At 39.5% G+C, this 12625-nt stretch overlaps 1 protein-coding gene across 2 annotated transcripts; it reads left to right on the forward strand.

The window, feature by feature from the left end:
* The first annotated feature begins 409 nt into the window (after positions 1-409).
* Positions 410-9518, forward strand: LOC104474996 (uncharacterized). 2 transcript variants are annotated; one of them, XM_010119558.2, is made up of 8 exons: positions 410-1154; positions 2281-2367; positions 2550-2783; positions 4588-4610; positions 5499-5644; positions 6257-6357; positions 6453-6554; positions 7651-9518. In XM_010119558.2, the coding sequence occupies exons 1-8, from the start codon at positions 609-611 to the stop codon at positions 9442-9444; spliced, it is 3033 nt and encodes a 1010-aa protein (XP_010117860.2). In that variant the 5' UTR covers positions 410-608; the 3' UTR covers positions 9445-9518. The 2 variants fall into 2 exon arrangements, with proteins under 2 accessions (XP_010117860.2, XP_086602833.1); XM_086746707.1 differs by lacking the exon at positions 2281-2367.
* Positions 9519-12625: the final 3107 nt, after the last annotated feature.

Here is a 12625-nt window from a genome sequence, read left to right on the forward strand (position 1 = left end):
CGCTTGCAGGCAGGCGTGAGGACACGGCCCTCAGCTGCAAACGCCTGGTTCACCCGCAGCTTCCCGCAGAACGAGCTCCCGAGGTCCCCTCGGGACAGGCAAAGCGGGAATTCCGTGGAAAGCCGGTCACAAAATGGCGGCGGCGGCGCTAGGGCCCGGCGGGCCGCCCGGGGCGGGGCACCCTCCGCCCCGCCCCACAACACCGGTGCTGCGCTGCCGGACCACCGGTCACACTCGGACAGCTCCGCGTCCCGCCCCCATGGCACCGCCTCATGGCTCCCGTCTGCCGTGACTGGGAAGCTGCGGTGTCAATCTCACTCGTTCTCCAATCGTCACCGCGCCTGTCCTTGCGCCTGCCCCTGCTGCCGGCTTTCACTTCCTGGGAAGTTGGTGTTTGGAGTCCGGAGGAGAGAAGGTGTTCGGCTCCTTCGCTGCCCACTGCTGCCGAGCTGGAGGCAGCGGAGCGGCGGGAGGAGCCGGGGCTGCCCAGCCGGCCCGCCTGCGAGCCAGACCCGGGGCAGCGGGAGGAGCCGCCCAGCCGGCCCGCCTGCCAGCCGGGCCCGGAGCAGCAGGAGCGGCGGCCTCGGCCGCTCGCCTGCTTGCCGCAGATGGAGGCCAGCCTGACGTGCGCCGTGTGCCTGTCCCTCTTCGAGGAGCCGGTGACGCTGCCCCTCTGCTCGCACAACTTCTGCCGGGACTGCGTGCTGGAGTGCCTGGCCTCGGCCGAGGCCGCCCGCCTGCAGCAGCAGCAGCGGGGCCAGGGGCAGGCCCGCCTCTCCCGGGGAGGGCCGGGGCCGGGCGCTGGCGGTGGGGCCGGCGCCCGGGTGTCGTGCCCGCTGTGCCGGAAGCTCTGCCCGCTGCCCCGCGGCGGCGCCGCCGCCCTGCCGGTCAACACCACCCTGGCGGAGGTGGTCAAGCTCTACCGGTCCGGCGCGGCGGGGGCCGCCAAGGCGGGGGAGGCGGAGCAGGGGCCGGGGCCCGGCCTGCTCTCCCCGCTGGCGCTCGGGGGAAGCTGCCAGAAGCATCCAAGCCGGCTGGTGCAGCTCTACTGCCGGATGTGCCGCCAGGCCGGCTGCGGGTTGTGCGTCTCTGAGGAGCACCAAGGCATCTTCCACTCCGTCAACCTCATCGACACCATCTACCAGGAGGAAAAAGTAAGCACGGAGCTTCCCGTCTGCGCCAGGGGCCCGACTGAGAGGCAGTCTTTTCTGAAAAAAAAAAACAAAACAGCACTGATGCGAAGAATTTATTGCATGTCTGGATCCAGTTTTTCCAAATTCAGGAAGATGCTTGTCCTAGTAACAAAAAAAAATTCCACCCACAGATATTTTGTTCGTAGGCTTTCTGAGCTGGCGTAAGTAATTTGGGTCATAGATGATTACATATTTAGAAATATATAGTTTAGGTAAGTAATAATAAATGTAAAACCTGTTTGCATGAAGAAAGCAGCTGCCTGGCCTAATGGTTGGTTGGCTGGTTGTAGTGGTAGTACTTGTGATTTTTGCCAAAATAGCTACCATGTGGGCAGAATGAGCTTTTCCTGCTCTGTGCCTACTGGGTGCAGGATAGCATGGAACACAATAGTTCTGCAGTGCAGTAGTTGAAACAACTGCAGAGCAGTGATGAAAACTATAAAAGTTTGAGTACAGCACTGACTATTCTTTAAGCCAAAAGTTGCTTTCTCACTGATTTCCCTTCTGCCTTTCCTGACACCAATCAGGGAAACCAGGGGAAAACAGTCTTTACACTAGACTTTCTATGTAAAACTTAGTGATAATGTAGTGAGGGAAAGCAGGAAAAAAACGGTGGTAATGCTAGTTTAAAACCAAACAAATAACTCAGTTATGGACAGCTTTCTATTTTATCAGCGTGAGGCATTAAAAAAAAAGTGAATATCACACAGTTACTTGTCAAACTGGAATAACAGCATTAAAACTTACATTGTGATAGATGTGTGCGTATGAGGGAAAAAGGTTAAAAAAAAAAAAAAAAGGCTGAGGGAAGCAATGTTTCAACTACAAGGTAACCCTGTAGCTATTCTAGCAATACGCATTGTAGGTGAGCCTAAAAACATTACTTTGAGAGAGAGAAATAGCAAAAGAAAGTTTGTGTACTGATCCAGGAAAGCTTTAAATGTTATTAAGTGATGTTTTGAATCACAACCTTTGTTTAATATGTTGTACAGAAGAACACCTCATAATGTGATTCTAGATAACCACTGAAATGTATTTATTTTGTGGAATGGATAAAGTCGTAATAAGTGTTTCAATTGTCTTGCAGTTAACTTTCTTCAGCAGTCTGAAGAAAATGAGAATAATAAATGAGAAGCTTATGAATGAAATCTCAAGTCAACCAAGTGATACAAACGTGAGTTACAGATACTAGACGTTTTTAATAGAGAGAGAGGTGTGTATATATAGGTTAATTGCAATGTGGAGCATACCAGTGCTTCTTGTGGTATAGATGTGCTCTGAGATTACTTACAGAAATGACTCCATGTAGACGTTGCTACTGCATTTTCATCTGGTTTTATGTTCTCGTACTCCTAGATGGTGCTGAACAATGATGCAGAGATAATCGCACTAGAATTTGGGGAGATTTTCAAAACGCTGGAAATGAAGAAACGACAATTGCTGGAAGATGTTGAAAATCAAAGAAGTAAAAAAGAGAAAGAACTTCAGATTTGGAAGAAAATGAAGGAAACTCATAAGAAGACTATTGAGAATTTTTTGAAGGATTGTGAAAAGCTTGTTCATGAGTGTGATCCTCAGCGTTTCCTGGAGGTGATGGCCTTTTTGTTATTATTTGATATTAGTTGTATAATGAACCTCAAATGTCATATAGAGCTTGCTATATTGTAGATCATGATAATGACTGGATCAGGAAAAACAAATTCAACAAGTGAAAAATACAGACTGACATTGTTTAACACTTCATGCTTTTTTTTTTTTTTTATAACAGTGCTTTTCATTTTAGAAAAGTTTGAAAGCTTGCTTTGCAGCTTATCAGTGATCTCCATGAGTTCATCAGACAGTTACTTTCATTAGTTTTCAGTGAAGAAAATAATACTGACTGCATAGCTGTTGCTGTAGCACTGGCTATATTATGCTACCAGGTGTGAAGCTGCCTTGGTGCTGCGTAGCGAGTTATTTACTAGTACTGCCTTCAAAATTGTCTCGCATTTATTTACTTTTCGTATTTGTTTTCAAATGCTTTGTCTATTAAGCACTTCCATTACCTTTTTAAACTTGTAAGACATTAAAAATGTTTTCTGGGGAAAGGCTGGAGCCAGAACCAGTAATTTGTCTGTGCTGCACAGTGGAGTACCATGTTGTGATACCTGAGCTAAGGTGACTACTGATTTTTAAAACATGTTGTAAACTTTGCACTGAGGTGTGTGACGGGGATAAACGAGCCAATTCAAAACTGGCTTAGGTACTTTGACATACACTGTGCTACGTAGTATATACAAGTCTGTATACAAGACCCCGAAAGTCTTCCTCATAGCGTTCAAGGGAACTGCAGAGAAAAATCAGAAACAGTGTTTAGAGGTACTAGAGGAACCCAAGACACAAGCTTAATCTTCACTGTTACCGAAGCTAGTGTAGACCTCTTTATCTTGTTTATGTCAAACGCTGTGCTGTAGTTGTATGGAATTGAGGCAGATGGTAGATATTGGACAAAGGACTTAAAAAAACCTCACTAAATTCAGTAGTTATTTAACTTTAAGACTTTCTGTTTCCTAAGAAATCGCAGCATATTGCTGTTTTCCGTAGTGGGTCTTTTTGCTACTTTCAGATAAATGAGAATCTAAGAAAGTACTTGGAGTTTAACTAAGTTTCTGGTTCACTTTTAACTAAAGTAAAAGTGACTCCCACTTCCGGAAGAAATGTTATGACTTCAATGATTAATATGCTGTCAACTAGCACCTTCCTGCCTGCCCCCCATAACAGTATAGAACTCATTTCAATGAGGTGGGCTTTTAGGATTGTTTAAAGGTTTGGTACAGTGAGATCACCAGGTTTTTATAGCAAAGCAGCTAGTCTATACTCCAGTTTTTCACTTTTCAGTAGCCATTCTTTGGGAAGTGTCACTTGACTACAGCACAGTGCACTTCATACTGCTGTTGTCTGGCTGATTTAAAACTAAAAGACAGCTTTTTTTTTTTTTTTTTTTAATCTCGGTGTAATAGCATCTTGAGAGCAAGTAGCAGAGGCTTCTCTCGCCAAGAAATAAGAAATAGTCTTTAATCTGGATCTTTACAAATATCTGAAATTATTAGATAACCATATGGGTCATGATTCACTATTTGAATGCCTTCATTTGACTCTGAAGGAGTTCTTTTTAACACAAAATATTACAAGATAAATCATTGTCCCAGACGTTATTTCTTCTTACCTTTTGGCTGCTCTTTTTTTTTTTTTTTTTTTCTTTCATTTTTTTAAAATATTAACATGTTTATTTCCTATAGTTCTGTGAAATGAAGACAGGGAGTTCAGTCTGAAGTATTTTAATAAAGCAATAATCTCCTTTTGGGAGTTGGAGGAGAACTCATTCATATCTTACGAATTCTTGTTTTGTTTATAGGTGGCCTGTGGCTTGAATACAAGGTATATGTATTTTTTTTTTCATGCTTTGTTAGTTCTCTAGTGTAACTTTAACATTAAAAACTAAGAAAATAGTTACTTTGGATGTGGTCAGATATAGTAACTTAAAATGAAAATAGTACTTAGTAATTAAGATGTTATAATGCTTTCAGATTTTTGGATGCTCCATATTCTGAATTTTAGGAAATAAGTCAAGAATTTTACTCAGGTATTATCTGGTATTAGAGATGATCAATCTTTTTAACTGGCTCCCTGACAAAAACTGAGTATAGGAATTCATTAATGCATAGCGATAGGATATTTTTAGGTGTTTTATTTAAACTCAGAAACACTGAAGCAAGCCTGGAGCTTTTACAGAAATCTAAGTCTAAGAGCATGTATGGAGATTCTGCAGTGTCTTCATTTTGGTATTTGCAGTGCACATACTTGGATATTTGTTTCTAAAGATTCTTAATTACATTTCTTATCACTTTTTAAGCAAAGGTCAAGAAAGACTTTTGGAAATTGAGTTCTTCAGAATCTGTTGTGGTTCAGACTAACATTAGCAATGCCCTCTGGAGAAAAAGTGTAATTTAGATTCAAGTATAGTACACTAAGAAAAGCGGGAGGTTTTTAATCCTTTTGCTCAACTACAAGCACTACTTAAGCCTTACTTGACGATTCACTTGAATTAGGTTTCATGTGCAATGAAAATTGCAAGAAGAAAAATCTAGGAGACTTGACAATTTATTGAAGACTTGATTTTTCTAATGTTTTCTCCCTCTTAGTGATTTCTTTTTAATTTTTTTTTTTTTTATTGGGCAGGTGTAATTTAGTTGTTGGCATGTAAGCCTTAATAAAACTGTTCAAATTTGGGTTGTTGTGTTTTTTGGTTTTTTTTCCCTTTTCCAGAATGAAAACTCAGCTTGATCTGATGAATATAGCATCCAGCTATGAAAAACCACCAGAATATACTCAAAAGAAGATGGATATCAAACCTGTGGTTAATGAAATCTTGGCTTTGAAGTTAATGCCTGTTAATGTAGGCATTGTTAAAGGTAGGATAGAGGGACACTTAATACAGGACAAGATTCAGGAAGTCACTCTAGGAAACTGCAACTTGTGGAACTAATTGCTAATAAGCAATCTGCGTGGCAAAAGTATGCAAGTGTTCAGAAAGCAACTGAGCAAATTAATGGATGATAAATTCATCAAGGGCTTTTAAATGCATTTTATGAATGTGTTTAGCCTAGAAAGTCCCCAGGCTGTATTTTTAGAAGCTGGGGGAGGCATCATTATAATTTTCCTATACAACCAGTATCGCCACTGTTGGAAGTGTGTTGCTGAACTACATGCGCATTTATTGTAGTCTAGTAGGATTTGTTGTAGTGTAATATGAACACTAACTACAAACTCATTAAATACTTTTACCCCATAGGAGAAAATGTTAGGCTTTGTATCAGGGCAGGCATCTCCAGGTATTTAGAAAACTTCTTATACAGGCCTCTTGTTTTATATCACAGAAGTTTCAACTTAGTCTCACTTAGGTCTCACATAAGGTGATATAGTTTTGTTCTTAATTGTAATCTATGTTTAGATATGCAGGAACCTTTCAATATTTTCTATGCTTAATATGCTCTTCATCACTGTTCTTGTATTCTTTCTAATAGATCTACCTTCTGGAGGAAATGAGAATTCAACAAAAAATACTGTATTTAGAAATAACATAAAGCAGTGGCAGGACCAGAAGAATACACCCAGCACATTTCTTGTAAGTTATTGACTATGGTGCTACAACACTGTACTATCTTGTTTATTTTGTCTTATCAAAATGAAGTATAATATCTGCTGCAAAATATTTTTCAGCCTGTAGCAGGACAGGAGGAAGCACTAGCAGACGGTAGCAGGATCTGTACTCGCTTGATGTCAATATCAGAAATGTCAGCATTTCAAAACATGAGTCATGAGGTATGATTGGACATTTATTGTAAGTATGGCCAGGTTACTATTTGTTATGACACAACTGTCTAAATAAGCTCTTATAATTTTTCAGTTTTCTTAATAGAAAGGTACCTTTCTAATTCTAGAATGTAACTCTGACTAGGTTATCAAAGTTGTCAGGATTTTACTCTTCTTTTTCTTTTTTCTTCAGAAAGCTGGAACTTAATCTTACTACTGACTTCAGATACTTTATATTTGAGTGTGGCTTTTTGAGTCACATCTGCAGCTTTCTAATCCAAATAAGTTTCTCTGTTGCCTGTTTGAAGAGGAAGTCATCTGGCTGTGTTCTGTTTTTCTGAAGATAATAAATTCACTCTTCTAAGGCTACCTAAATTTCTGATAATTTGACATGAAACCAAATCGAATTTCTTTTTTGTTTCATTTCCAGTGATCTAGTTATGCAACTACATTTTTTTTCACTTAATAGCAGTTCCATGTAAGTGGCTGAGTGAGTATTGTTCTGTACGGAATGATTCTAGTTACAATTAGTGAAGCATGGCTAGCCGTGAATCACATAATATATGTTCTGAGAATACCAGTGGCAGATGATTAAATGAAAAAGTTGCTTAGGTCCTTTAAACATAGAGTTAATTTTCTTTTGCTGTATTATTTTGGAGAATATCTGTTTTCTCTTCCCATTGAGGACACAATTTATATAGTTATTGCATCTGGGGGGGGAGGGGGGGGGGAACCAGCCACCATCCAAACTTGTTTCAGATAGTTGTTTTTCATGACAATTTAAGAATTTGTTGCTTAATGTCTAAACTACTATTTTTAGCTTTTCTGGTTTTGGCAGTCACTTTAAATACAGTTTTCTGTAGTCTCCTATTTCAAAACCTACTTTGTCGTAAGGGTTCCATGTGTATCTTGTTCAATTGTTTTAAATAACTTTCTCCATAATGACTTGTGTTCTGTTGCCTTCTAGCAGCCGTGGAAAAATACATCATAAATGCTATAGAATATATGAAAACTTTTTTTCAGTCAGGATTGTATGTGATTTCTATAACCTCTGAATCCATGAATGCAGTTTCACTCAATGGGAATTTTTTTGCTGTAATTGTAGGAATTGCGTTACAAATACTATATGGAACATCAGAAGCTCACCGATGAGTTCAAGACACAAACCTTACCTGCAAATAAAAAGTATAAATTTGTAAGTGCTGAGGCTTTGAAAGATAGGTCTTCAGGAACTCCTTTTGTGTCTTCACCTGCCAAAGCAAATAACAGAGATAAAGTAAAAATGAGAACCCTGCAAAGAGCAGATGGCTTTGAAAGAAGCTTTTCTGGAACCAGTAATCACAGCATCCCATCCACAAATATGAACTTTTCTGAAACAAATGGAGACTTAAAATTATTTAGTGAGAGAAGTTCCCAGGAAGTAACCACTCCAGCCTTATCAGAAAACTCTAAAGATTTAGTAATTAAAGAAAAATTGCCAATGCAAGCATCGGCAGCTGTTGTTTCCAATGAAATGGACACAAATTCAAGTGCTTTGTCTGGCTTAAAAGCAGCAGCATCAGTAGCTGTTACTGTTTCAAATTCAGAATTTCTAGATGTTTCTGCAGAGAGACTTTCTGCTTCACCTTTTGGTTTCAGTGCATGTAACAACTCATTACCCAGGCTTATTAAAGATACAGGTACATTTTCCTTTAAAAAGAAGGACAGGAAATATGTTTTCCCTCAGTTTTATCTGGGAAAATGTGATCATGCGGATAAAGCCGGTAACCAGGATGAAAGCAAATTTAGAAAACATGGTCCTGTAACCAAAACGACAGTTTCTGGTGCTTCAACCATTCCTAATTTAGACTCAGCAGAAAGTGAGAAGCCAGATTTTTCATTTCCCTTTGTCAATTCAGAAAGAGATTGTTTTGCAGGATCGGGATTCAGCAATTCATTTAAGGTTTTATCATTGTCTTCATTTTTTAGCCAGTCTGAGAAGCCATCTGACAGAAGTACGTCATCTCACATGAGAGAAAAAGCTGTTTCTGCAAAGGAAACAGCAGAATATGATACACAGAAACAGTCTGTCTCATGCGAAGAAAAAGCTAATGCCTCAGAATCCATCACAACTGTAGCTTGCAGTACTTCAGAAACCAGCACTGCAGCTGGAGTGAGTGATGTCCCAGAGTCACCCTTTCTCCCCAGTAATTGTAGATTTTCCTTCAAAAATAGCTGGTTTCAGTTGCCTTCACCAGTATTTTCATTTGGAAGTACTGTCAGAAATACCTCTGATTCGCTGACTTTGTCCAGGGCTTTGTCTGGAAATGGTATTGAAAAAACAGAAAACGAGAAGATGAAATCTCTTGACAACGCACCTCTGAATCTAGGGAAGCCTCCTGTGTCTTCAGAGGGTGCAGAGCCTGCTTCTAGACAGAGTCATCCAAAATGTGAAGGTTCATTCTCTCCTGTGAGCTCATCTAAGAAAACTGAAAGTTCAGAAATGTTTGCTGATAGTAATTCCTCTTGTAATCAGCCTTTGTGTTCAGTTGTCCTTCCTGTTACATACGAGAATGCATCTTCTACTCCACTTATTACATCAACAAAACAAGAAACAAAGGTAAAAGATGAAGAAAGTGAAACTGTTGCTGAAAACACCTGTTCCTGTCCTAGGAGGGAAGATGGACCGGAGTCTCTACTGTTTCAGAATGCAGCTTGTTCTTTTCCTGGCACATGCAATGATCCATCTTTAGGAGGTTCTGTGCTTACGGGAAATGAGGCAGGAGGAATGTCAAGTGACAGCGATTCTGATGCTGAAGAGCTAAGTCAAACATCTGTCTCTACCGATACCAGCAGTGCGTCAGAGTATTTTTCTGTTGCTGAAGATAAAATATCTACTAGAAGAAAATCGGAGACATGAAGGGAGAGCGAAATGGAAGATAACTGTACTTAAATAAGTTGGAATTAAATAAATGCTACTTAACACATTAAAAAGTGGGGATACCTGTGATTTTACAGCTGTTATTTTCCCCAGTTCTTGCCAATTGAGGTATCCCTGTTAGAAACATAACTCCTTATCAGCAAGTGTATGGTGCACTTTGGTACTTGCAGTGTGCTAAAGAGATTTTTTATTTTTTTTTTTGTAGGACAAACACAAGGTGAAGAAACAACCAAAAATCTTTTTTTTTAAAGACTTAAGCATGACCATATACGCTGTATCTTTAAGAATGCAGACCTTCCAAGAAGTAACACTGGAGTATGTGTGGGTGATGGGGGACTAGGTATCCCAGGAAGCAGGTTCAGGGAAGCCTTGGCAACAGGAAGTGGTATATTGCTGTTTTGGTACAGTAGCACTTGCACTAGGGTAAGATCAGTCAGGAGATTAGAGAAAATAGCATTCACTTCACAGGCAGGGAAGGAGCAGAACCACGGGGAAAATAAAGGATGTTGAAGGGCATTACTGAAAACTGGTTTGCGTATCTCCCTTTGGCTGTTTTCTATGACATATTTATTGTCTATTGAGGTGCAACTTCTAATGTCATTTCAATAATTTCTCTTATGCTTTTGAAACATCACTTCTTGTCATACACTGCAGAAGGGTATCAGCTATATTTCTGAAATGCTGCCTTTTTGAAAGCAACCATCACAATTAATTTTCCATTTCTTTTTGGCACCAGTTTGGGAACCAGTGGACAGATGCTAACTTGATATTGTGATGAAAGCATTAGGAGAATCTAGCTTGTAAAACACAAGAATATCTTTTTAAAACTTGTGTAGTGACAGGAAAAAAAGGAAAAGAGCACTTCTCACTTGTAAGTATTAATGATTATCATTAAATTTTTAGTCTGTGAAATATGATACAAAATGAAGATAAAAATACCATCTTTTCTAACTTGTTAACCATTTTGTTGCATCCAAGAGATAATTGGAGTACTATTTCAGATTAAAGCTCTGTTTCATCTAGTGTTTACTCTCCAGCTAGCCGGTGCCAGATTTTAAATAAATTAATCCTGCATTAGGTAGATATGTAAACTGCCAAGTATTAGATCAGAATGTTTAATATCTCTTCAGCATTTTTCACTGACAACTAGATAGTCCTTTTTTTTTTTTTTTTTTTAATCCGAATTACCTTTAACTTCATAAGAAAAATATTACTTAAATTTAAACCTCTGCAAGGCTTACCAATATACATACTGTCACAGAGTACTTAGAAATACTACTCTTGGTTTAGGAAATGTTGACCTAATTTAAATTTGATTTGTGTTAAATTCTTGGCCTCAGTTTTTCTCTGGCAGTGCATTCCTTTATGAAATGTGCTGAAAAATACTTTCTGAATTTATAAATTTTGCTGATCTTCCCTTTGACATCTGCATTATAGTAAGGAAGGTGGTGAAAATTCTCTTTATTGTTAGTTTTATAGTTCTTTATGTTCATCTCTTGTCTTACTGTGTTTCTATTTTCTTCTAAGAATTGTTCTGCTTTTACCTTGAGACATTCTTGTTCTTCTGTGTGTATAGGAGAGAAGTGTTAAAAAGGTATTAAGTTAAATTACTGGAAGACAAAGTCTAAGCGTGATGATGATGGCAGAAAGTGTCATGGCTGGAGGTTGATCTCGCTATGAAAATGAGAGAAATCGAAGAATTTTAGAGAGACAGATAAGGCATCTATAAAACTTGTTGCCAGAAGGTTGTAGACAGTGTTTTTCTGCTACAGTGATGAAAAAAAAATTCCTAATGAGTTGGGATTATTCAGAAATCCTACTGAGTTTCTTAAAATTGCTTATTTTTGGTGTATCTTCTGTTCATTTCTATTAGTGTTTCATATGAGTTTGATAAAGTTAAATTTTAAAGCAGATACTTCATCTTTTAGTGAAAAGACACCATTATAAAATCATAAAGCAAATAAACAGAGTGTGATACACTATTTTTCAAAGCAGAAATTGTTGGTGTGTGAGTTCAGTACAGTCCTAAGACTGCTTTTCAAACATGGCAAGTTGTTGTCTAAGTGCATTATAGCTCAGCACTAAGGTTTTGCAGGGGACACAAATGGTAAGTGGGCTGTTTTATTTACACTAGGTCATAGTAAAACTACAGTCCACCTAGATATTAAATCAGTAGAATTATCAATTTTTCTGGTATTTTCACAAATTGATTCCTTGGTCATTTTGACTAAATCACTCATCCATCTTTCACTGTAGACTCCTTACTAAAAGCCATAACAGGAGTGAAGTGCTTTTCATATACATTGTTAAAAGTGAAATGTTGACTGCTATTACTAATGCTTTAAGAGACTGTCACGTTCCAATTTCAGATGAGAGGAAGGCCCCCTTGCTTTCCAGCCTACCTCACACCTCTCACACACCAGAGCGTGGTTTTGCTCGTATTCTCAGGAACAGAATTAAGATTGAAAACAGAGTCAAGCGTCAGGTAACTTTATTAACCCGACAACAAGTTTGCAGATGCAAGAGAAAGGAGAGAAAGAAAGGAAAGAGAGAAAAGAAAAGAGTTTCAATTACAATAGCTACCACCACAGAGCTTCAGTGTCCCCACAGTCCCGTTCACTCGATGGGGGAACGATCTGTCTGATGTTGGTCATTTCGATGTGGATTCTGTCAATGTGTATTCTCCTTTTATGTTCGTGTACTCATTGTATTCCAAGAGCTGGTTTTCCTAGCCACACCCCTCATGGTGGGCAATGTATGCCCATTACCGGTGGAGGGGGAGCGGTGGGGGAAGCGTAGGGCTAAATTTCTCAGAATCAGCTCTGCATTCAGGTTCGCAGGATAACAGGAGTTGGCTTGCAAGATAACGGGAAGCCACTGTTCAGGTGGTGGTTTGATGTTTCGACAGTGTTGAGACAGATATTCGACAGTCTTTTACAAAGACATTACAGTCTTCATAGAAAATCAGTACCCTGTGACAGACCTAATAAGGATTTTATGTTTACTCATCAAATAGCTGAGAACACAATAGGACTGATTTCTGACTTTATTCCTTAGTCAATTAATTTTATCTTAGCTAAAAAGATTATCAGGGAAACATGAACATGGAAAGCTCTAAATAAGGTCATTTTTACCCTAGTTAAGGAACAGTTTTGCAAGA

The sequence above is a fragment of the Chlamydotis macqueenii genome, chromosome 4 (assembly GCF_036417535.1).
Source record: "Chlamydotis macqueenii isolate bChlMac1 chromosome 4, bChlMac1.mat, whole genome shotgun sequence".
NCBI classification, from domain to species: domain Eukaryota; kingdom Metazoa; phylum Chordata; class Aves; order Otidiformes; family Otididae; genus Chlamydotis; species Chlamydotis macqueenii.